General features: G+C 55.8%; 1 protein-coding gene across 3 annotated transcripts in view; it reads left to right on the top strand.

Moving 5' to 3' along the window:
• RAB11FIP4 (RAB11 family interacting protein 4) overlaps positions 1–22251 on the top strand; it is a 110512-nt gene extending 88261 nt beyond the window's left edge. For all 3 annotated transcript variants that reach the window (XM_045984946.1, XM_045984947.1, XM_045984948.1), the window contains 12 exons: positions 10760–10980; positions 12458–12652; positions 13196–13330; positions 13714–13749; positions 14664–14763; positions 15047–15150; positions 16274–16414; positions 17824–17905; positions 19041–19178; positions 19275–19433; positions 20465–20608; positions 21661–22251. In XM_045984946.1, coding sequence (XP_045840902.1) covers positions 10760–10980; positions 12458–12652; positions 13196–13330; positions 13714–13749; positions 14664–14763; positions 15047–15150; positions 16274–16414; positions 17824–17905; positions 19041–19178; positions 19275–19433; positions 20465–20608; positions 21661–21777 — 1572 coding nt within the window. In that variant the 3' untranslated portion in view covers positions 21778–22251. The remainder of the gene's footprint in view (positions 1–10759; positions 10981–12457; positions 12653–13195; positions 13331–13713; positions 13750–14663; positions 14764–15046; positions 15151–16273; positions 16415–17823; positions 17906–19040; positions 19179–19274; positions 19434–20464; positions 20609–21660) is intronic.
• The last annotated feature ends 610 nt before the right edge of the window (positions 22252–22861 follow it).

Raw genomic sequence — 22861 nt, 5'->3', positions numbered from 1 at the left:
CTTAGCATCATGGTAAAACATGGAGCCCCCAAAGCAAGCCCCACAAACTCTTGACTGTGTGAGTAATTAAGCCCTCACTTCAAACAGCCACATCTTTAAAAGCTATAATTTGTAGCCCAAAATAGCTGCCTGTTCAAAGAGCCAGGAGAACCCTTGATGTGTGCCCCTTTCAACTTGCAGCCTGTGAATTCGCCTTTGACATTTGAGTTGTCCGACACCCCTGGCTGTGGTTTTTCGGAGCCGCAGATCCAGTGGCCGGGTGGGAACGCCGCTTCCCAGCATATACTTGGGAAATCTTATTTTGAGCATTTAGATCTGGTGATTGATGTCCAGGGGTTCCTGGCTCGGGTTCACGTGACTCTACCTTTTTGTGTGACCACCCACGCTGGGTGAGGTGGCCTTACCCTTTTGTGTGACTCCAATTCTTCTGGAGAAGAATCACAGCATAACTTCAGGGGAAGGTAGATTGAACTCCGTGGACACTGGGCTCTTACCTGTAAGGAGGAGAGGGTATTTATGCGCAGGGATTTGGGGGGCAGAAAATGAGACCCTCTCAGTAAAGCACAGAGCAGACACTGGCCACGTGGGTGGTGCTTCCGTGTGTCCCCTTCCCCCAGCTGGCCTCTTGATGTAGACCGGCCTTGTGGATTCGGGTAGGTACTTGCAGGGAAGGGGGTACCCGGCTCACAGGAAACACCTCCCTCGACCTGCAGCTTCTCCATCAGCTGACGTGCCTGGAATTCTTGGGGCTGGCTGCTGGGCTTGGTTTCCAGATGTGGAAGCAATTTGAGTTCTGTTTTCCTAATCCCCAACAGTTTACTTCTCGAGTCCATGTTCTCACTTGAATATTAAGACCGTTGGCTCTCTTTGGGGGCAGGGGTTAGGCTAGATGGCCTCTTTGGATCCCTTTTTGCTCAGGAGGTAGGTTCCCTGAGGCACTCTGATCACTCTGACCCAGGGCTTTGTTAGGACAGTCACACCCCTGTCAAGGGCTTGGTCCCTTCAGGAACAGAAGTTCACCCTGGGGCCACCTCCCCTCCATGGTTTTTCCCTGGAGATGGGTCACTTAGCCAGAGGCAGCTGCTGTGTCTGCCTGACCCTGGACAGCCAGCCGTGAAGCAGGAAGCGGGCTCCAGTTCTGGCTGGGTCTGGGGGTCGGGGGTGGGCTGGTGTCCCGGCTGAGCAAGATGCCCACGTGTCCCAGGAATGGTGAGGGCCCTTCTCCTCAAACTGACCACAGCGGAGGGAAGAAATTTCAAAGAACCAGAAATACCATCTGGCATGGAGAAACTGGTAATATCTTGCTCAATTACGGAGAGCTCCTCACCACAGAGGTGGCCTGCCCCTGCTCAGACTGTGGTTCCAGGCCTAACTGCTGGTCTCTCCTCTTGTAAACCATTCACTTTTTAGGTAAAATAACTTTTACATTTGTATTATAACTACACTAAATACAGTTCTAGGCAAACAGAAATTGCCTTTGCCATTTTAAATGTCTCTGGCTGAACTCCATGTACACGTTCCTTTAAAATTAGAACATAATACATATACTATTGAGGGAACACAAGAAATGGAAATAATTGACTTAGATTTATATATATATATGGTGTTTAGGAAACATCATTCTGATAATTACAGATCCGCCAAGCTTCAGCTTCAGCAAAACAGTCTCCTTAGAAATCGCAGTACCTCCAAATGACCACGAGAGAGAAGGCAGCGTTTCTTTTGAGGAGAGAGGAAAACGAACAAAGCCCCAGTCCCTTGACGAGATTCTGGAGACCCAGTAGGTCTCTTTGGAGGCTGAATTGAATTGGCCTAGAAGGAATTTGCCTTTATTATCAGGGTGGGAAGGTGGGGGACAAATCCAGGTGGGGCCGAGGGGCACCATACCGGCTTCCGAGTGGGGGAAGGAAAGGGTGGTTGTCAGTCAGCGAACAGCTAAGTACCACACACCGGCTGCCTTGAACCACTGAGATGAATTCTGTCGCAATTCTGGAGACTAACCTTCAAGATCGAGGCGTCTGCGGGGTTGGTTTCTTCTGAGGCCCCTCTCCTTGGCTTGCGGATGGCTGTCTTCTCCCTGTCTCTTCACATGGTCCGTGTGTGTGTCTGTGTGTGTCCTAATCTCCTGCTCCTCTTTACCATACTAGGCCATTGAATTAGGGCCCACCACGATGCCCTTGTTTTAATGTGATTGCCTTTTTAAAGACCCTATCTCCCCAAATAGTCACACTCTAAGGTACTGGGATCGGGACTTTAACATATGAATTTGGCAGGTGACGGGACACAGTTCAGCCCATAAGACAAAGTTCCTTAGAGCCATCTTCCAAGGGGAGGAGGAAGAGGAGTGTGAGCAGAGCCCGGCATCTAGGGAAGGAGCCCTGAGTGGAGGGGATGGGAGGCAGCTCTGCCTGCAGGTAAAGGCCCGCTCTTGATGACGGGCCCTTTGGGGAGGCTCTTGGCCAAGTGCTGTCTTCAGATGAGGTTCCAACGTTCTGATTCCTGGTTCGCCTTCTAGAACCTGAGCCACCGTTGCTGCCTGATCTGACCATTCGGAACCTAGACTGCTCCTCATTCACCTCGTGGGGTTCTGTATATGTGCTGCCGAAGCGAGCACACCTCGTGGGGTTCTGACCCTTGGGGTTGTGTTGGTCCACCAGGCTCCCTGTTTCTGCTGAGTCTGTCTCTGGGGTGTAGCATTCTTTAAGGAAGGCTTCACTTTTGCATGTTCCGTTTAAATGGAGCTAAACTTGCCAGAGATTTTCCACTTTTCCTTAACCCATTCAGCAAGTTTGGGGCAACCATCTTTCATGTTTCATGTATGTATCTTTCTGCTAATATACTGAAAAAAAAAAAAGACCTATAAGAACCAGTTATGGGAAGGCATTGAGGGGGCCAGGAAGCCTGTGTAACTCCCCAAGGTTTTGCCTGAAGCGCCCCCTCCCAGGCCCGGTGGTTCCAGAGCCCACCATCCAGCTCCTGCAGTGGCCAGGCTCCATTAGCTACACAAGAGGATCCCCACAGTGTTTCATGTGGAGCCCAAGCCAGCCCCTGCAGCCAGGACAGAGCATCATGGCGCTGGGGGGTGGGGAGACTGCTCCCGCAAAGATTTGCGCGCCCCAGCTGCCCTCCAGGGCTGCAGCCGTATTCGCTTTATCTCTCATGTAACTTTTTTCCCCCCTAAACCGTTTGAAAGAAAATTAAGCAAGAGCTTATCAAAACTAAGGGTACCTTTCCTTCATAACTATTAGCAAGCATAATTAGCAAGCATAATTCCCTAATATCACCCAATATCTAGTCCATATTCCAGCTTCGATTTCGACACCCCTAGTAGAAGTTAGATCTTAAGGCTTGATTAGAATTGAGCAGGGGAGGCTTGTCCTTCATCTTGTGTCCGGTCAGGAGGCCAGTGTCTGAGTGTTCCCAATTAGGAATGCTAGGTTCCATCACTGTATTAAAGTGACAGTTGCCTGTTTTCACCACAGTCGAAATATTGGGGGGGGGGGGGGGTAGAGGGTGTTCGGAGGGTGTTGGGTGGTTCTTTGGTACCTTGCCAGTGCCTAGTTCCTCGTCAATCTCCAACCCAACGGTTTTATTCTACAGTAGGGGACAGCGTGCGATTTGGGCCAGGTCTCGTTTGCGGGGCTCACACCTTCTGTCTCTCTTCTAATTCTATTGTTTGCCTGCCCCATCAGTTACCAAGAGAGATGAATTAAAATCTCTACAGCTGTTCATTCGTTTATTTGAAAGTAAGCTCTGCACCCAACGTGGGGCTTGAACTCCTGACCCTGAGATTAAGAATCACATGCTCTACCTGCTGAGCCAGCCTGGCGCCCCGCCCTCCATTTACTTTTATTTTTGGCCTGTGTCCTGGTGTTTATGTTGTGTCGCTTATAAACAGCATGTAGTTGTTGTCCTTATCTAGTCTGACGGTGTTTGTTTATTAATAATGTGGTTTTATTCCATTTTCATTTATTGCATTGCTACCATGGTTGAGTTCTAATCTTTGGTCTTCTTTTCCTCTTTTTTTTCTGTATCCTTTCAGATGTCTTGAGCATTTTTTATTCCATTTTTTTTCCTCCATTAGTGCTTTAGTAATACATTTTTAATTTTGAAGTGTGGACTTTTGAAATGCTTGGAGATGTTCTTGGAATGCAAGCAGCGTGGTGGGGGAAGGGGGCTTGGAGGGTCTCCCAGTGGAGCGCGTGACCCCGCTGTGACGGGCGCTTCCAGTGGGGTCCAAGGTCTGGCCCAAAGCCTAACCGCTTGAAAACCAGACTGTGATGGCCCTTCCCTCACCCCTTTGGGACTCGAGTGCGACCCATGGCCACACATTGTCTCTAGATGGACCCACAGAGCCAGAGCACTGGCTGACTGACTGACAGTGAGCAGCGTGCCCTGGCTGTGAGCTTGGGCAGACCAGCTTTCGCCATCGGCCACAGGCTTCCGGAAGCCTGCTGTGATCAGAAAGGGGGGTGGGTGAACTTGGACACGGGGAGCTGGTTAGCAGGGCTGCATGGACATTGAGCGATCTCGAGCTCTGGTGCCAGCTGTGTCGGACCCCACAGCCTCTGGGGCAGGCTGGCCATGTGGGGCAGGCAGACCAGCCCCCTCTGGCCAGTGCCTGTGTGGGTGCCGCCAGGTCTGCTGCAGACTCTCCCTATTAGACCCCTTATGACACAGTCCCTCTGCTCTGCCACTGCGCGGGAAATTTGCCTACCCTTGCTCTTAGGTTAGCTGCCAGGGGAGGGGCGGGCTGTTGGACACCCTCATTTCTGGGTTTTTCTGAGAGCTACATGTCTTCTCTTTCTCTTGCACTCCTGTGACACTACCTTAGTGTCTGTTGGGAGAGGGGAAGCGTGAGACTGGGGAGAGAGACAGTGCAGGAGTGTGATTGAGAACGTGGAAAAGAAGGCCCTTTGGGCTTCCACACCCCTTCCACTGTGGGGGCGTGTACCATAGCGGGGCTTCCATATTGGAGTGCCTTTGCTCTATGCAAATGGCCTGGGAGCTCTTGAGAACCACGAGCCTTACTTTCTCTTTCTCTTCTCTCCGGTATCAGTCTGAGGTTCCACAGCTGGTGGGGGCCAGATCCAGGACCGAACCATGTTTGCCTGAGAGCCTCAGTTCTCCCACCTATAAAACTGGGTGACAGGACTTCCGTCCAGGGGCCAGGGAAGGAAGTGCACACTGGAAAGGTGATCTGGCCACTCTCTGATCTGGTCCCTGGGGACGGGAACAGGGCAGTCTGTCCTATCTTCTGAATGTTGGCCTCCCCCACCAGAATGGAATGCTTGGGCTTTCTTCATCTGACCACGTGCAATCGGTCCTCAGGATTGGCCGAGACAGGCGATAAATGAACTCTAGTGGCTTGGTGACCTTGTGCTCCCCTCTTTGCCCTTGACCTTTTTGGGGACAAGCCGGGGCCTCATATCTGAACCAAGGTTACTTCTGTTCCAAAGTTGAGGCTTAGACACCAGCATCCCTGTGCAGAAGCTTACCCCCCCTTTAGTCCCACCCTCGCGTCTTGACGGGTGGCCCAGCCACACTTTGTTGAGCCAAAACCTTATCAGCCACTGATGTGCACCAACCCCCACCCACAGAGCAAGGCTTGGCTTCAGGGCAGGGGTTGGCAGCCACAAGCAGGTGGCAGGTACAACACGGATTGCTTGCTAATCTCTGCTGTTGCCACGCCTGGATGGGTGGCTGAGTGGCGGCGGCTAGGGGATCCCAGCCCAGGTAAGCGGATCCCCTCTCTCTGGACCTGGGGGCGTTGGCATCCACAAGTTAGCTCCCTAGTCTTTGGCTGCCTGTGGTGAAGACCTAGAGAGACCCCGAGCAGGCCTGTCACCCTTCCCAGGCAGTGGGTTGGCTGGGATTGTGACAAGGGATTTCATCCCCAGCCCCCCGTACCCCCGACCCGCTCAGCGTCACCCAGAGAGCATCCCGGCTTCTCCCCTGCACCAGGCTTGGTTTGTGTCCCCCACCTCCCTGCTCTCCGCCCAGTACTTTCCCTGCAGTGGGGTCCCACGTGTGCCGCCAGTGCCTGCCTGCGAGGAAAGCTGGGATGTGCCCAGTCGAGCTATTTTTACCCAGTCCTGTCCCTGCAGAGCTGTTCTTTGGCTCTGAGTTACCGCCTGGGAAGTGGAGCTACTGCCAGGGCTGGGGATGGATGAGCCGGAGCCTCAGAGCCTCCTGGCCTCCCCTGCGCAGCCTGTGTCTCAGCCTGACACTTACTAAACTGTGTAATTAACGTGCAGAGAGACCTTCCAAGGGAGTAAGTGGAAGATGGCCCTGGTGGGGAGAAAGGAAGCACCTGCACCTCTGTAACTTGCAGACTTCAGGCTTCCAGAAGCTTGAACCCAGCCAACATCCACCTGGTGTGTCGCTGGGGGTCAACGGGATAGGGTCGCAGGGGGTTGGATAGAGGCCATCAGGCTTGGAGACACCCTGGTTGTCTTCTCTCAACACAGTGAAGACCATAATAGCTCAGATTTATTGATCCTTCTCTGTGTGTGCTTAGCACATGTACTAATTTCCTGATGACCGGTAACTCCCTTCTGCAGATGGGGAAACTGAGGCATGGAGCAGTTCAGTAAACCTAAGGTTGCAGAGCTGAGGGATGGAGCTGGGGTTTGAACCCCAGCAGTCCACCTCCAGAGCTCGCTCCCAGCACTGTTCTGCCCCCCTCTCTTCTCTGCCGTGTTCCCAGCACCCATGAGGTACGGGGCAATATTCTACATAAGTTCTCTATGGCTGTCTTACCAGCTGGCTGTTTCCAGCCCTGTTTTTAGATGAGGCTCAGAGACTGAACAGCTTGCCCAGGGTTGCACAGTGGCCAGTGAATGAGCCAGGCAGGCACTAAGGCCTCGGGGTTACTGCAGCTGGGCTCTCCCCAGCGCCCCTTTCTGCTGTGCAGTTTGCGGCCACAGGTACCCACCACTCACCTGCCATGTGCCCCCGGCGATGCCAACTGCTGGGGTTTGGACGCAGACATCCCCGCGCTGATCCCCTTGAGGGCCTGCCTTCTCACAGGGAATGTGGAAGCGAGGTCCCTTGGAGGTCATGCCCTAGCTGCCTGAAAAATGGAGTAGCAGTGTGCGTGACTTGAAGATGGAGTGCCACTGGGGCGGTTGGGGGATGGGGAGGACCAGATGAAGTCCTCAGGTCTGGGCCCTGCCGCAGCCCCCTCTGGCAGTGTGGATGGCAGGGCATTGTTGGTCCCTCTGAGGCCAGGATGTCCTTTCCCACCATGGGTATTTTTTTTTTTAACCAGCTGTTGAATTCAGCCCATGCCAACTTCCTACAGAGGAAGGGGTGACTTTAGGGCCTGCTGGCAGGAAAATGCTGCCCTCCCTGGAGAAGGGCCTCCATGGCCAGCCTGTGTGCCTCTGGGTTCCCACCTCTAGCCTGGCCCAGCTGCGTCCAGTCCCCAACCAGAGACGGGCTGGGGATATGGAGGGGGACGCTGGAGATGCAGACCTGCCCTTCCAGGGCAGCTGGTTAGGGCCCATTTTCCCAGCTGCAGGCCTCGGATCTCTCTAGAAACCCTTGGTTTCTGATAACTCCCCAGGCCTAGCCTCTTCAGGAAGGCGTACTTCCTAGCTCCAAGCCAATGAGTAGTTAGTGGCCCGTCTAGCACCTTCCCGCTACCACCCTTGCTTTGCCTCCTTTCCTGAGGTGTTCGGGATCAGAGCAGGCTGTGCCCACTTCCAGCAGCACCCCTCCCAGGCCCGGTGCTACACCAGGCCCTTCTCCAGAGGGCCCAAAGGCATGGGAGCAGGCTCAGGACAGTCCCGAGGGAGGAGCAGGGGTGACGGGACCACTTTTGTCCAGGACAAATGCTAAACCAGTACCGACTGTCTCCATCAACCAGGGTATCTAGTTACTTTTCTTATAGCTGTCTTTATATTATTTGAATTTAGGGGGAAACTACTAGAAAGGGTTTTGGAGTCCTAAAAATTTTAGCTCACCTTGGGCTAACCACAGTGGGTTGAATGAAAAGGTGTTAATATGGGGAGGCAGTTGATTTTAAGAGAAAAGGCTGGAGGTTGAGAGCCTGCGCACATGTGTACCTGTGTGTGCACACGTGTGTGCGTGCATGTGTGCGTGTGTGTAGCGAGGGGACGCTGAGAGACCAGGACTCCGCATGTCAAGAGCCTGGCTTCTGTGGCAGGAAGTCCTGGGGCAGTGCCCACCCACTCTGAGCCTCGTCTTCCCCAGGTGTCCCATGAAGACTATGAATCCTTCATCCCTGCCCTGTTCGCGTCCTGGATCTCCTCCGGGCTGTTGTCAGGGCCAGCCGGGGCTGTGTGTGTGGGAGATAGACCACCTGCTTTGTCGACTGTGAAGGGCCAGGCACTTGTGGACTCTGCTCAGTCAGAGGATAAAATTGTGCCTGAGAAGGGGGTGGTCTTTTTGGGTGGGAGTGACCCCTTTGGGGCATCTGACCCCTCCCGCCTGCCTGTGGCCGAGGACAGGCCATTCTTTCCTCTTGGCCCAGCCGTTGGGAGTGGGTATGTTGCTCTAGGACATCCGGTGAGAGGGGGCTGTGGTCCCCATCTGCCTGTCATGAGCTGGGTGTCTCTGGGCTGAGTGCCTGGCAAAAAACGGGGCCTCTACATCTCCGTGTCCAAGGGAACAAACATGAATTAGCCACCGGCAGGCCGGGCCGGACGTCTGCAGAGCCTGGCTGCTGGTCCCTACTCAGGGCCCTGCCTGCCTCCCGGGAATGTGCTGGGCAGCAGACCCCCAGGACCCCTGCTAACCAAGCTTTGAGAACAGAATAGGCACCGGTGCCCCACAGGCCAGTCCTGCCCTGCCACCAACTCCTATGGGGCCCCAGGCAAGTCCCCCTGACTCATGGGGAAAAGGAGACCCAACTCATGGGGCTGTGAAGACCAGAAGTGGCCATGGACTCCTGGAAGCCCTGGGGCAGGCCTTCCTCGCAAGCGCTAAGCTCCCGCTGCCGCCGTGGCTGAGAAGGCAGAGAGCTCGTAGGTGGAGGAACAGAGCCGGGCACTGCCCCTCTGGGGGCCCCGCTCTCCCCGCTGGGCTGCCTGGCCCCCGCCTGGCCCACAGTGGGAAGCAGGTGGTGCGGGCGGGAATGCCGGGCTCCACACTTACCAACATGCTCCTCCGATGCACAACACGCTTCTCGTTGTCACCCCAAGACGCAAAATGCGTGACGTGTGGGTTGCAGTGGAGCCAAGCCGGTGGTGGCCGGAGAGGTAGGGGGCCCTCAGCCCGCTGGCCGGAAGAGCTCTGGAGTTCTGGCAGGCTACCCTCTGAGCTCGTGAATACGCTCGTTCGTGAACTGGGGCTAAGAAGCCCTGTTCTGAAGCGTTGTCATGAGCCCACAGACTCTGTGCCAACACTGAGCTCTGTCTCTGGACCTTGGGGACCGCTTAGTACGTGGTGGTTTCTCCTGGGACGCAGCTTCAGGCTTGCCAGTGAGGGGACCTTGCTTAGGGCCCCAGATCCAATGAGGCTGGGAGCCGTGTGGGATTGGATGAGTGACCTCGAGGTGGAAAGGGCCGTGTGAACACTAAGGGTGGTTTTAATTACCTGGCCCCTCGGCCTCCACAGTCAGGGGGCCTTGGCGGCCTGATGCCGACTTTATTAGTCCATCTGATGCTCGGCCCAAGTCAGGGCACAGGCAGGAGCCACGCTCATTAATTGTTGTCTCTCCTTAGGCCAGGAAGTCTTGGCCAGGAGAGACCGCCAGGAGGGCTGCCTGCTTCCCTTCTGGAGGGGCCCAGCCAAGCCTGTCGGTGACCACCTCCCTCACATGTGCCTGATCCTGTTCTCATCCCAGGCACCCGGAGGCCCTGACCAGACTCTGTTTGGTCACGCCTCTCACAGTCCTGGGGCTGCAGGGAGCACCTGTCACCGAGAGCTTGGGCCAGCCCTCCCTGGGGAGCACACCAGAGAACCTCGGGAGTAGCTTGACATCTCAGAGGGGAGCAGGGGGAGGCAGGGCCCCCTTGGAGGTGGCAGCTCCAAGAAATGGCTTGTAGAGAGCTGCCTCTCAGACCAGGTGCGCTCTGAATAAAGCCAGAGCACTTAACCTGGAAGGTGAGGTTCCAGCAAGTATGTCTTGCGCTGACATTGGGCTGGGCTGTGCTGGGCACCGGGGACCACCCCCGAGCTCAGAATCGAAGGACCCAGTGTTCTCACTCCCCAGCATGGCTGGGGTGGGCCCTGGCAGACTGCCTCTCCCAGGCTGAAGCCCCATCTTATGGCCAGGATTCATTCGCTAAGGTCCTCCTATGTGACACCGTGATCCTCTGCGATCCCATTGTCTTTCCCAATTTCGGGGGGAGAACTGTGCTTCACAGAAGTCACCTGACACACCCGGAATCATGGCGGGCAAATTCCATGCTGTTCCAGCTCTGTTAGGTCGGGGTTGGCACCGTTGGGGGCCATTCATTACAGCTCTGCCCTTAACTCCCTCACAAAGCCATTTGGCTGCTTATGCAGACCGTGATGGGGACCCTGACGAGGCTGTCCAGGTGCCCTCAACAATGTAGCCGGCCCCCTCTCCATAGATGGCTGTCCCCGGGACTTCTGGCAGCCACTGTGAGAGGTCCCAGACAAATCACCTGCCAGGCATTCCTGTTCTCAAGGTCCTGGGGTCTGGGCCTCCCTGTCCCCCACCCTCTGCTGTTCCTGGCCCTGCTGACATCCTTGCGGTCTGATGAGGTGTGCTGGGCCCCAGGGAGCCAGTCTCACTCATTCTGTCCCTCTCTGTCTTTCCCAGGGCAGCGAGGTGCCAGGCCTGACCTTTGCCGATGGCGAGCTCCTCCCCAGGGACCCCGGCTTCTTTCCCGAGGACGAGGAGGAGGCTATGACACCGGCCCCACTCGAGGGCCCCCCCGAGTCAGACGTGGACAGCCCCATGGAGAGCACCCAGAGCCTGGAGGGGTCAGTTGCCGAGGAGAAGGACGGAGGGCTCGGGGGCCTGTTCCTGCCAGAGGACAAGTAAGTCTGTCTGGAGCTTCAGTTACTGGAAGGTGGTGGTTGAGGCCAGCCCGGAGACTTGGGCAGGGGAGGGGGTGCCGGTATCAGTTGAGCATATGAAATCATCAATTCTTCATCAGTTTTGACCTTAAAAAAAAAAAAAAAAGACAATTTCACATACATTTTCTCAGTATAGGGCCTGTCTGGGAGTCAGGCTGTTCTCGGGGGTCTTTGGAGTTGTTCGTCCATTTTGGGTCCTGGGAACAATCTGTCAGTGGTACTGTGTCCAGCCACCAAGGACAACTGGTCAGGGACCACAGACCTGTTGACCATCTGGCTAACCATTTGCTACTTGGTCATTCACCTAGTTTTTTGGGACCAGTCACCAGGAGGCAGCCAGCTGGCACAGTGGGGGCGGGCAGCCAAGAGTTTTAGTAAAATGTCTGGGAGAAAGAGAGACCAGGATTGCTCAAGGGCAGGGTGGGAGCATTACTGCTTCTGACCCCACTCGGTTGCCTGGTTTGGAGTGTGGAGGCCTAGTAGGTCGGAGAGACCGTCTCTTACGAGTGATGATACGCAGACACGACCTCACAACAACTAAAGGGAAGATCTGTTCCTTCTCAGGTTGCAGGCAGGGCTCAGCCCGCCCCTGACACCGTCACAGGCCACCGGAGGGTCACCCCTGAGAGGCCTAGGGTCTCTGACCCAAGTTCTTTGCAACAAGGCTTCTTTGGACTAGAAGCCCCCTCCGTAGACCGGGAGGAGCGCCTCCCCTAGTAGCTCGCTGTTATTTCTTTTAAAACTTAATTTCTTTAAAAAAACAAAAACAAAAACAAAAAAAACTTCATTTCTTATTAGAGTCCAGGTCAATTAAACAGAACCTGAAAAAGGTAGGAACGGGAGAATGGAGGGGAATAACTGAGCTAGTCCTCATCCCACCACCCAGACCCCAGCCCCATGACCACGGAAACAGTCCATGCCCTACTTTTCCTTATTCTGTAAATACCTTTTACTTTCTCCAGCTTGAGTTTTTACGTGGAACTTTTAATTCATGCTTATTTTTCCATATTATTGCTAGTATTATTTACAGGCTTTCAACAGTTAGATAACCTATAATTTGATAGTTTAATTTCCTAATCCATATTCTAATTTTGCAACGGCAACTTAATTATTTAATGTGCTATATAGCAGTATAGAATGTATCATTTTATACTGTATATGTTATGATAATTTATTGTGACCCAGTGTAGGAAACCCATTAGGTGGTAAGCAGTGTTCTGCTGTTCTGGTTCGGACGTCTCTTGTGCAGAAACCGTTTCTGTGGTGAGGTGTTTCCCTTAGGTTGAGGTCCCCCAGGTGTATCACCAGGTTGAAAAGCAAAAACTCAATCAGGCTTCCCATCTCTGGGCGCCGACTGACCTCCCGGAAGGCTGGTGGGTTTCTCCAGCACAGGCCGTGGACAGGGCTGTGTTACCGGCCAGCCTTCTCTGACACCCAGGTCCCTGGGCCACACTCCGTCTGTGACCACGTCAGACCTCTCCACACACTCCACCACCTCGCTCATCAGCAATGAGGAGCAGTTTGAAGACTATGGGGAGGGGGACGACGTGGACTGTGCCCCCAGCAGCCCCTGCCCCGATGATGAGACCAGGACCAACGTCTACTCGGACCTGGGATCTTCAGTGTCTTCCAGGTGGCCCCCGGGGTCTGGAATGGTGTTTGGGGTACAAGGAGAAGTGACAGAACCGACCCAACCTTGTCCCAGGGGTGTTCAGAGGGCAGAGTCCTAAGCTACATGGGTTCTGCTCCCAGGGTTTGGGGGTGCTGCCTCTGCACGCTGGTTGGGGATCTAGAGTTCCTTCTCCCTCCTTCTATCTTGAGGAGAAAACAGAATAAACCCACCTGGGAGGCTGCAAACTTGGGGGTCTTCTTTGTCTTGCTTCCTAGGAGAACCTTGGGGTTGAAGGATCCTTCTAGGTGACACATGCACCTAGTCATTGCTTACTCTGACTGTAGCTCTCAGTTGCCATATCTGTGAAATGGGCTTCTCATTCATTGGCTTGTCAGACTATTAAGGGAAGGAAGATTTATTGCTGTATTTCTACTTCCTCTGCCCCTAAACGCACACACACTAGGGTCACCGGTGTTGCGGAATCCGGTAAAGTAAGCTTAGGAGGATGGGGTGAGGCTGCAGATTGGAAAGCAGGGCATGATTTCCTTCTCTCTCCTGATTCAGCGCGGGGCAGACTCCTAGGAAAATGCGCCACACCTACAACAGCGAATTGCTGGATGTTTACTGCTCTCAGTGTTGCAAGAAAATCAACCTGCTGAATGACCTGGAAGCCCGACTGAAAAACCTGAAGGCCAACAGGTGGGGCCCCGGGAGCCAGCCGAGGGATGGGAGGCCGGGGCTAGGTGGGACGGGGTGGGGGGACCCAGCAGGGGAAGCCACAGGCGAGGTGGCCCCACTATGTCTGGGCGATGAGAGCACTGTCAGAGGATGATTGATCCCAGGGAGATTGCATTTTTCTGCGACAGAAGGTTGGGGTGCTTCTAGTTGGGACCACCAGCTGACGGGTGAATTCCCTGCTGGGGGTGGGACAGAGCCCTGTACTGCACTTCGGTGGTCTTTTCAGGCAAGGTAGAGTAAGGGGGTGGGCTGGAGCCCCTTCTGTTCAGTGACTGTCCTCTCTTTATATATATATAAATATATACATATATTTATATATATATATTCTCTCTCTCTCTCTGTAGCCCTAACAGGAAGATCTCTAGCACAGCCTTCGGACGGTAAGGTCCCCTTTGGGAGGAGGGGTTGAATGCTGTCTCCCTTGACTATGTTCCTATTGCCAGGGCCGCCAGCTGAGCGCCCAGAGGGGAATGAAGAATCCCAGAAGTGCAGGCCAAGGGGCCGGAAGAGGTCTACTTGTGAAAAAGAAGGGCCGCACTCCTCCCGCCCCCACACTTTGCGCCTTCTGGCGCTGGACCAGTTGGCCTCTCCCCAGCCCCTGGCTGTTTCAGCTTCAGGCGGGCACAGCAGGGATGCCCTGAGAGACCCAGCCCATTTCCTGGCCCTTGGTGGCCCTCTCCACACTCTGGGACCAGCAGCTGGACCAGCACCTCCCGGGGCTCCCGCTCACAGAGATTGGACAGCAGGTGCCCCATTGGAACTGGTCCCGTGGCTCCAGGTTACGGCCTGCACAGCTGACCTCCCGCACTTCCAGGATCCCACTCTGGAGCTCAGGATCCAGGCTGTCCTACAGACTGGGCTGGGTCCACGCCTGGGGCTCTGGGAGCTGCTGGCAGTAAACACCCAGGCTCTGGCTCAGGAGCAGGGCTGGGACAGGAGAGCCTGCTGGTAGAGACGCTGGCTGCTGCCTGCCAGGGAGCGGGAAGTGGGAGCCCCTGGAGAATGGGAGCTGGGTTTTGCCTCCAGCAGGAGTTCCCCAGGCACGTGTTTCCTGTTTGCAGGCCCACCCGGCCCACTGCCCTGCCCAGTCTGGGTGGGCCTCCTTCCCTCTGCCCACTCCCAGGGTCCCCAGGGATGCAGCAGAGCTGATTTGATGGAGAGGATTGAGTCTTGCGGGGGGGGGGGGGGGCTCAGGAGGACCCTGTGCAGTGGCCTCTGCAGCCCCCTGCTCCTCCCTCACCCCTGCAGTCCCCAGAGGGCTGGCCTCTGTAGCCCACCTCCCTCCTTCCCACAGGCAGCTCATGCATAGCAGCAACTTCAGTAGCAGTGATGGCAGCACTGAGGACCTGTTCCGGGACAGCATTGACTCCTGTGACAATGACATCACGGAGAAGGTGGGTCCTGGGAGGCCGGAGGACGGGCTTCATGTGTGCATGCCTCTGAGGGTCATGGGGAGCGTGCCCACAGCTCTCTGGGGGCCTGGGAGGCGGAGACCCTGTCCTCGCTGTAGGAGGTGGGGGAAGGCAGCCCCGATAATGTGGGTACATACACCCACACCCTCCCCACCCTCCATATGCAGTCCCCTGGGGGGCCTGACCATCCCTGCCACGGTTTCTGCTGCTCCATCCTGTGGCTTCAGGGGTTTCCTCCTCCCCCACCACTGCCTCCCTTTTGCAGGTGAGCTTCCTGGAAAAAAAGGTGACCGAACTGGAGAATGACAGCCTGACCAACGGGGACCTGAAAAGCAAGCTGAAGCAGGAGAACACGCAGCTGGTGCACAGGTCGGGGCAGGGAGCTTGCTCAGGGGGCTCTGGCTGTGACTCGGGAGCAGTTGTTGGTCTCTGTTGTGAGGGCCCCTGAGAAAAGCTGGTCACCCGCATGTCTTGTCCCTCCCCTCAAGATGTTATGATGCATCAGCCCCTTGTTATGTGGCCCTGCCCCTGCAGGTACCCCAGAACTGGTCTCTGGGGACTCAGAAATGGGTTCGAGCTTGACCTTGACCCGCAAGTGTGTAGCCCCAGCGTGGGCAGGAGTTGGGATCCACTCTATTTCTCTGACCGACAATGAGGAGAGTCTGATCCCCACCCCACCCCCACCATCTGGGGATAGGCTGTGCAGAGGGGGATGGCTGGTGTGAGCCAGGGGCTTGCACCTGCTGCTGGTGGAAGGGCCCAGGCTTTACTGCCCCCCCGACGGAGGCCCACTCACCGCGAATGCAGCAAGGTAGCGCATGTAGAGTGTAGTGTCCTCACAGGGTGGCATGACACGTGGTAAAATGATCCCCAGCGGGTCTCTGGTCCTCAACCTTGTAGGGTCCAAAGACGGGTTCTCCTGGACACCCCAGAAGGTCAGCCTCCTGGAGGGACTGTTACCAGTGAAATGTATGCTAGACTGCTCCATTAGCTAGGCTGCCAGTGGGACCCAGCCCTTTCCTGGGGCTGGCACACTCAGGGCCACTATCGAAAGACTTGCCTGTTTTTGGAATCAATGCAGCCAGTCACTGACTTGCTCGTCAGAGGGCAGTGGCCAGGAAGGAGGAGAGCAGAAAGAGAAGCGGGGGTCCCGGGGGCTGCTTCATGCAGCCAGGGCGAGGCCTGCCATAATTCCCCATGCCTGGCCTGGGAATGCCACCTTCCCCTTGCTCCCCTCTGGACCAACCATCAGCTCCTCCCCTGGTGAACTTGGCCTGTCCACCTCCCCTTCTGTGATGTGGTGTCCCAAAGTCATGTCAGCAAAGCTGCCAACCCCCAGGCCTGGAAAATAGGCCGCCACTTCCCACAGTGGGGCTGTTACTGAGCCGGGGTCTTGGGGCCAGGGGCTCCCAGAGTCACAGCCAAGGTTGGGGTGGGAAGACAGCAGCCACGAGAGCTGGCGCTGGACCAGACTGTGTGCTCCCCTCCTCAGGGTGCACGAGCTGGAGGAGATGGTGAAGGATCAGGAGACCATGGCTGAGCAGGCGCTGGAGGAGGAGGCGCGGCGGCACCGTGAGGCCTACAGCAAGCTGGAGAGGGAGAAGAGCACGGAGATTGAGCTGCTCAACACCAGGTGGGCCCCTGCCCGGAGCGGGCTGGCACGTGGGACAGGGCCTTTTCCCAGAGCGCTCTGCCCTCCGACGCACCCTCCAGTCCTCATCCAGGCCTGGGGCAGGCACTGTCCCCATCATGGAGATCGGAGCACAGAGCCTGAAGGAAGCTCCCTCTTCTGACAGTTCTCCTCTTGATACCCGAGCACCTGGACATGTTTCCCAGGCAGTACATAACAGAACTTTGTAGTCCCACTGTCCACACCAGGTACAACTGGAAACAGCACAAGTCTATCAACAAGACAACAGGTGGAAAAACTGGTCTTTCCCCTCGTCCTGGGCTGGGTCTGATGTCCAGGCTCGGAGCTCCCCCTGCTGTCAGATTCTCCCTGACCCTGAACACTTGGGTGCATTGACCCCAGGCCCCAGAGGCCAAGGTGAATGGAAAAGTGGGGCCTGGTTTCCTCAGGGCTTCTGAGCTGCAGGGATAGCTGCTGGAAGCTGAGGCTGGTACAGAGAGAGAGGAGTCATGGCCTGGGAATCTGGGTTGGTCACTCTTTAGCTCCATGACTTTGGACTACCATGTCCTTTCCTGGGCCTCTGTTTCCCCATCTCTCATCCCTCCCTCCCAGCCCACCAGAGTGACCTGAAGGCAGGTGGGTCAGGGTGCCGTGGCCCTCACTAATGAGCCAGGCTGGTGAGGCCCCCTGGAGGCCACCTGGATCCCTGGCAGAGAGGACACCTGCCCCTGTGCTCCTAGGGAGCCGTGGGGAGCCCAGAGGGCAGTGGAGGCCTGGAAGCCATTGCTCCAAGAAAGAAGGAACAAGTGCAAAGGATGTTCTATAGGGATCAGTGGCAGAAATGACCCGTCCCTGTTCTGTTGCCATTGACATAACAACTTCGGGCCTCCTTCTCAGGTCATTACGATGACCTGGCTACCTGAGCTGTGTCTCCCCGTGGAATCCCGTTAGCATGGCCCCCCATGAACACTGACGCAATGGATTACGACCATCAGAATCTATGTCTGTGGGTATGCGGAAGCAGCTGCTGGCAAGCCGAGCAAAGAGCCTGGGAGGCAATGCCAGGGGGAGAAAGATAAGCAAATACTGTTCCTCTCTGAATGTGAGTTCTAACAGGAAGGCCCAGCCACAGCCAGCCACAGGAGGACTTTCTCTCTGTTTAGCAGAAAAACATCCCCTGTGTTGTTTCAGGCTGAGGACACGTGCAGAAAGAATCCTGTGTCCTTACTCACAGATGAGTGGTTTCTTTTATCAAAAACATAAGGATATAGTCATTCAGTGTCTTTACCATTTTCCTTGGGTGACAGGAAGCTCTTACTTGCTCTCTGTTGCTTTCTGGTACCTTCCCTCGTCCAGGCAGCAGGGAATCGCTGCAAATCGCTGATCTACTCTAGCCCCTCTCCTTTCCCCAGGGTGCAGCAGCTAGAGGAGGAAAGCGCTGAGCTCAGAACAACAGTGACCCGGCTCAAGGCACAGACGGAGAAGCTGGACGAGGTGAGCGGCAGGTCTGGGTGTCTCAGACTTGGGTCTTTTATTGTTCTTTTTAAGATTTTATTTATTTTGTATGACACAGAGAGAGACACAGCAAGAGAGGGAACACAAGCAGGGGCAGAGGGAGAGGGAGAAGCAGGCTTACCGCTGGCTGAGCAAGGAGCCTGACACAGGGCTCCATCCTAGGACCCTGGGACCTGAGCTGAAGGCACATGCTTAACAATTAACAACTGAGCCACCCCGGTGCCCCTTCTTGAGCTGAATCCCCAGAGAAGCAATGTTGGCCACAAAGGCCTTCAGTTGCTAGTTTCTGGAATTCTAACAGAATTGCCCTAACAGCAACAACAACAGGCAATAAAATATGAATAGTAATTTGTCTTTCTATATTTTTGATTTTCCAAGTTTATTTTTTTTTTTAAGATTTATTTATTTATTTATTTATCTGACAGACAGAGATCACAAGTAATTAGGCAGGCAGAGAGTGGGGGGCGGGGCCGGGGGGACAGGCTCCCTGCTGAGCAGAGAGCCCGATGCGGGGCTCGATCCCAGGACCTGAGATCACGACCTGAGCCAAAGGCAGAGGCTTTAGCCCACTGAGCCCCCCCCAGGCGCCCTCCAAGTTTATTTTTTAGAGTGAATGTAATAAATAATAAAAAAGAGAGAAGGAGGTTAGCTTCTGTTTGGCCACCCTGATTCAGGTTTCTTCTGCCACCACTGAAGGACATCAGAGGCCTGGTATTTTTCAGCTGTGTTTCTAGAATCCTAAGGGATCTGGCTGTTTCTTTCTTTCTTTTTTTAAGATTTTTTAAATTTATTTGACAGAGATCACAAGTAGGCAGAGAGGAAGACAGAGGGAGAGGGAGAAGCAGGCTCCCTGCCAAGCAGAGAGCTGGATGCGGGGCTCGATTCCAGGACCCTGAGATCATGACCTGAACCGAAGGCAGAGGCTTAACCCACTGAGCCACCCAGGCACGCCCTGGCTATTTCTTTAAGCCATGACTCCAAGGGCTCTGTGCCTGCGGCTGACGCAGATCCCCACTGAGTCCCCAGGGCATAGGGAACCTCTCTGGGAATTCTGCTCTGCCCTGACCTGGTCACCCTCCCCACAACACGCCCCCCCCCCCGCCCCCTACTGCAGGAGCGGCAGCGCATGTCCGACCGGCTGGAGGACACAAGCCTGCGGCTCAAGGATGAGACTGACCTGTATAAGCGCATGATGGACAAGCTGCGGCAGAACCGCCTAGAGTTTCAAAAGGAACGGGAGGCAACGCAGGAGGTGGGTCCTGGGCCAGGGCTGGGGGATGGTGGTGGGGAACACCAGGGCTCCCTCCCGACGGCCCCGCCACTGCCAACCTGCCTGTCTCCCACACAGCTCATCGAGGACTTGCGGAAGGAGCTGGAGCACCTGCAGATGTACAAGCTGGACTGCGAGCGACCGGGCAGGGGTCGCAGCTCGTCCTCTGGCCTGGGCGAGTTCAGTGCCAGGGCCCGAGAGGTGGAGCTGGAGCACGAGGTCAAGCGGCTCAAGCAGGTGGGCGCCGGGCAGCCTTCCATCCCCGCGGGCTGGGTCTCCCCGGAGGGGCCGAGAGCTGCAGCACCGCCTTTCCCCGGCTGGCAGAGCTGCTCAGGCCCAACTCGCTGCTCAGCAAGGCGGCTTCCCTCCAGGCTGCATTTCATGTAAACCCCAGGACCTTTCCTTGGACACCACTCTGCTATCCTTGTTGATGGGGGGAGAGTGAGACTTTACCCAGTTACGGATTGGTGTCTGGCTGTGTTGGCTTCTCCCAGAAGCAGACCCTGAGCCCAGGGTTCCATTTCAAATAACTCCCGGGAGCAGTCCCGTGATCGGAGACCAGCTGGGGGAAGTGAAGCTCCCACTCAGCAGCCCGACCCTGGGGGTAGTTACACCCCTGAATCGGCCTTACCCGCACCCGCACAGCAATCCTAAAACCCCAGCCCTTCCTCCTCCGTGACAGGATGTCCAAAGTCCCAGGTGTGAGCACTCAGGAGACTTGGGGCAAACGCTAGCATGTGGTGTCGGCCCATGGGGTCTGGGCAGGGCATGGTGGGGCCACCTGTACTCAGGAGGAAAGGTGCCCCTGGAAAGAGTTCTCCCAGAGCAGGATTCCTGAACCTAGCTACAGAAGGAGCCTAGATCCAGCCTGCCGGCCCCGAGACCCCAGAGCCTCACTCTTTACAGAGGGCCGCTGTTGGAAAAGGAGCCACCCCGTGGGCCATGTCCCCACGTGGGGCATCAGGAGCACCTCTTCTGGCTCATCCTCCCCCAGGGAGGAAGCGTAGACAGGAGCCCTGCCCGTGTCTGGAAACGTAGTTCCCCCGAGCAAGCCTGTAACTCCTCCTCAGGACCCTGTGACCTCCCAAGATCCAGACCTCCACCCTAAGCCTGGCAGAGGCCATATCATGTATAGGCTTCTTGAGCTGGCCATGACACACGAGGGGAGGGTACTGGTAGCAGTCAGGAGAGAGTGAGTGCCAAGAAATGGGTTCTGGTGGGTTCTGGATGCTTCTGGGAGCTGATGTTGCCTTTGTCCTCCTGCACAGGAGAATCATAAGCTGCGGGATCAGAATGATGACTTGAATGGACAGATCTTGAGCCTCAGCCTCTATGAAGCAAAGAACCTCTTTGCCACCCAGACCAAAGCCCAGTCTCTGGCTGCAGAAATAGACACAGCCTCTCGTGATGAGGTAATGTGCCCATTCGTTCTTCCTTTGGCGCCTCGGCCCCTCCTTTGTGAGTCCTGTCCCGTTCCTTTGTGCTGTGATGATAAGCCCCAGGCCACCCCGCGCAGGAAAAGCAGCCCAGAGCCTGCAGGTGGAGCTGCGTTGGTTCTGATGTCCTGCATGTGCTGGGAGAAGCCGGGGTTTGGGAACAGAGTGGAGTTTGAGTCTTTGCTCCGCCAGAAGCATGCCGGTGGATCAGCATGCTTGCTTCCATCAACAGGTAGTGCGGAGAGGCTAGAACTCCTCTCCCTCAAGCCAAGAGGGGAAGGACCCTAGCCTTTCCTGAGCACCTGCCTGTCTGTATCTTCTGACAACTGGAAGGCTTTCTGGATGCTTCCATGTTGCAGATTGGGGAACTAGGACACAAGATCACCCAGCCTGGGAGTGAAGGACCCAGGTCTCCAGAACCGAAGTCCATCCTTTCTGCCCTACTAGGGTGCGGTTACAAAGACCCAGGCCTCCAGAATGCCCTGGTTACATTTTAACATCAATTGGAAGAAGTCCCTAAACCACCTAACCCCGTGCTTGGGACACAGTGCTAAGGACCGATACCTAGTCTCGGGGGCTCCCGCCTGGGGGCAGAACCAACATTTTCTCCTAAAGGACACATCAGCAATGGACCCACACAGGCGGGGCTGGGGTGGTGACAGGGCCCTTTCAGGTAGAGGAAACGGCCAGAAGCCGTAGGAGTCTTAGGGCCCTGGGACTTGGGATGTCGTTCTTGATCATAAATATCTTTGGCCAGTGTCCTCAGCCTGTCCGACTTGGGTCCCTCCACAGACCACCTGGGGTTGGGGCATGGGCAGGTGCACAGCTCACACTCCTCAGGTGTGAGCGGCTGCTGCTTTAGCTGGTTCCGGCGGCTGAGTGCCAAGGTTGGTCCTGGGGCCTGCCTTGCCCAGGGTCTCCTGAGCCCCTCGGTCGTCGGGCACTGGTTCGCATGCGGGCTGGCAATCAGCTACCTCTGCACCAGAACCCGGGCCTGGCCTCTGACCTGTGTCTCCCATTCCCTCCAGCTCATGGAAGCCCTGAAGGAGCAGGAGGAGATCAACTTCCGGCTGAGGCAGTACATGGACAAGATAATCCTCGCCATCCTGGACCACAACCCCTCCATCCTTGAGATCAAACACTGAGACAAGGGCTGGCTGCAGAGCGGCCTTGGGGACTCAGACCCCCGGACCCTGGGACCAAGGGGCAGACCCTGCTTGGGGATGCAGCCCAAGCTGGGCCACACACGCTCTCGCGCATGCGCGCGCGCACAAACACACACACACACACACACACACACACAGGCATACACACACACACACACACACACTGTAAATGTATCTCTGGCCACCACGTCATGTGTACTGGTGTGTATGTGGGGGAAGCCGTGCACGCAGCAAGGGGTGAGCGTGGGGCCGTGGGTGTGGATGACATCTGCCCTTCCTGTCCCCTCATTCTGTGGTCTGTCTGCAGGGGCGGATGGTTCTGGATGTGGGAGGGGCAAGGTCTGCGATTGGGAGTTACTGTAATAACAAGAACTGGAAGATGGCATCTCAGATACTGGACAAAAATGATTCTACCTCTGGGGAGGAGAATTAAAACGTGCTCTAGTGAGACAAGCTCTTTCACACCAGTCCCCGTTCCCTCCGGGAGTGGGAGCCGATGTCTGATCTTTTTCAGGAACTCAAATGCCCGACGGCTACATCCTCCCCAATCTTTGACCACCTTTGAAGCCTAGGTGCTCAGGCCCTCCCAGAGCCCCCTCCCCAGCTGGCAGCCCCCGCGATCCTTGGGCACTGTGTGTCCAAAGGACTCAGGCCTGCAGAGGCCCAGCTAGCGTGGGACGACCTTCATTCCAAGAGTTCTTGGTATTTTTAGAGTTCCCTGTACACTTCCCCATCCCTGCTTACCTACCTCTTTCTGTTTTATTTTTAAGACCGTGAAAAATCAGCAGCATTTAACTTGGATGTACAATGAAGGGATTCAAAGGAAGGAGCCGGGGGTCACCGGGGGGGTCTACAGTATGTGTTGGCATGGGGCATCCAGAGACCTGCTTTTCAGGGAGGAGCACGCTCACACCCCTGTTGGTTTCCTTCCCGCTGCTGCATCTTAGGAAAAGTGAAGCCCGGAGGGACTGTTTCCATGGCGTTGGTAGGCGGGGAGTGGGCCTTCCTTGCTGCCCAGCTCCCTGGTCTCCACAAGGCCTGGGGATTCTGAGCTCTGGGTTTG

Source organism: Meles meles, chromosome 18, assembly GCF_922984935.1.
Source record: "Meles meles chromosome 18, mMelMel3.1 paternal haplotype, whole genome shotgun sequence".
Taxonomy (NCBI): Eukaryota; Metazoa; Chordata; class Mammalia; order Carnivora; family Mustelidae; genus Meles; species Meles meles.
Note: the sequence above shows the minus strand (reverse complement) of the source record. Positions and strands in the feature narration are given on the sequence as shown.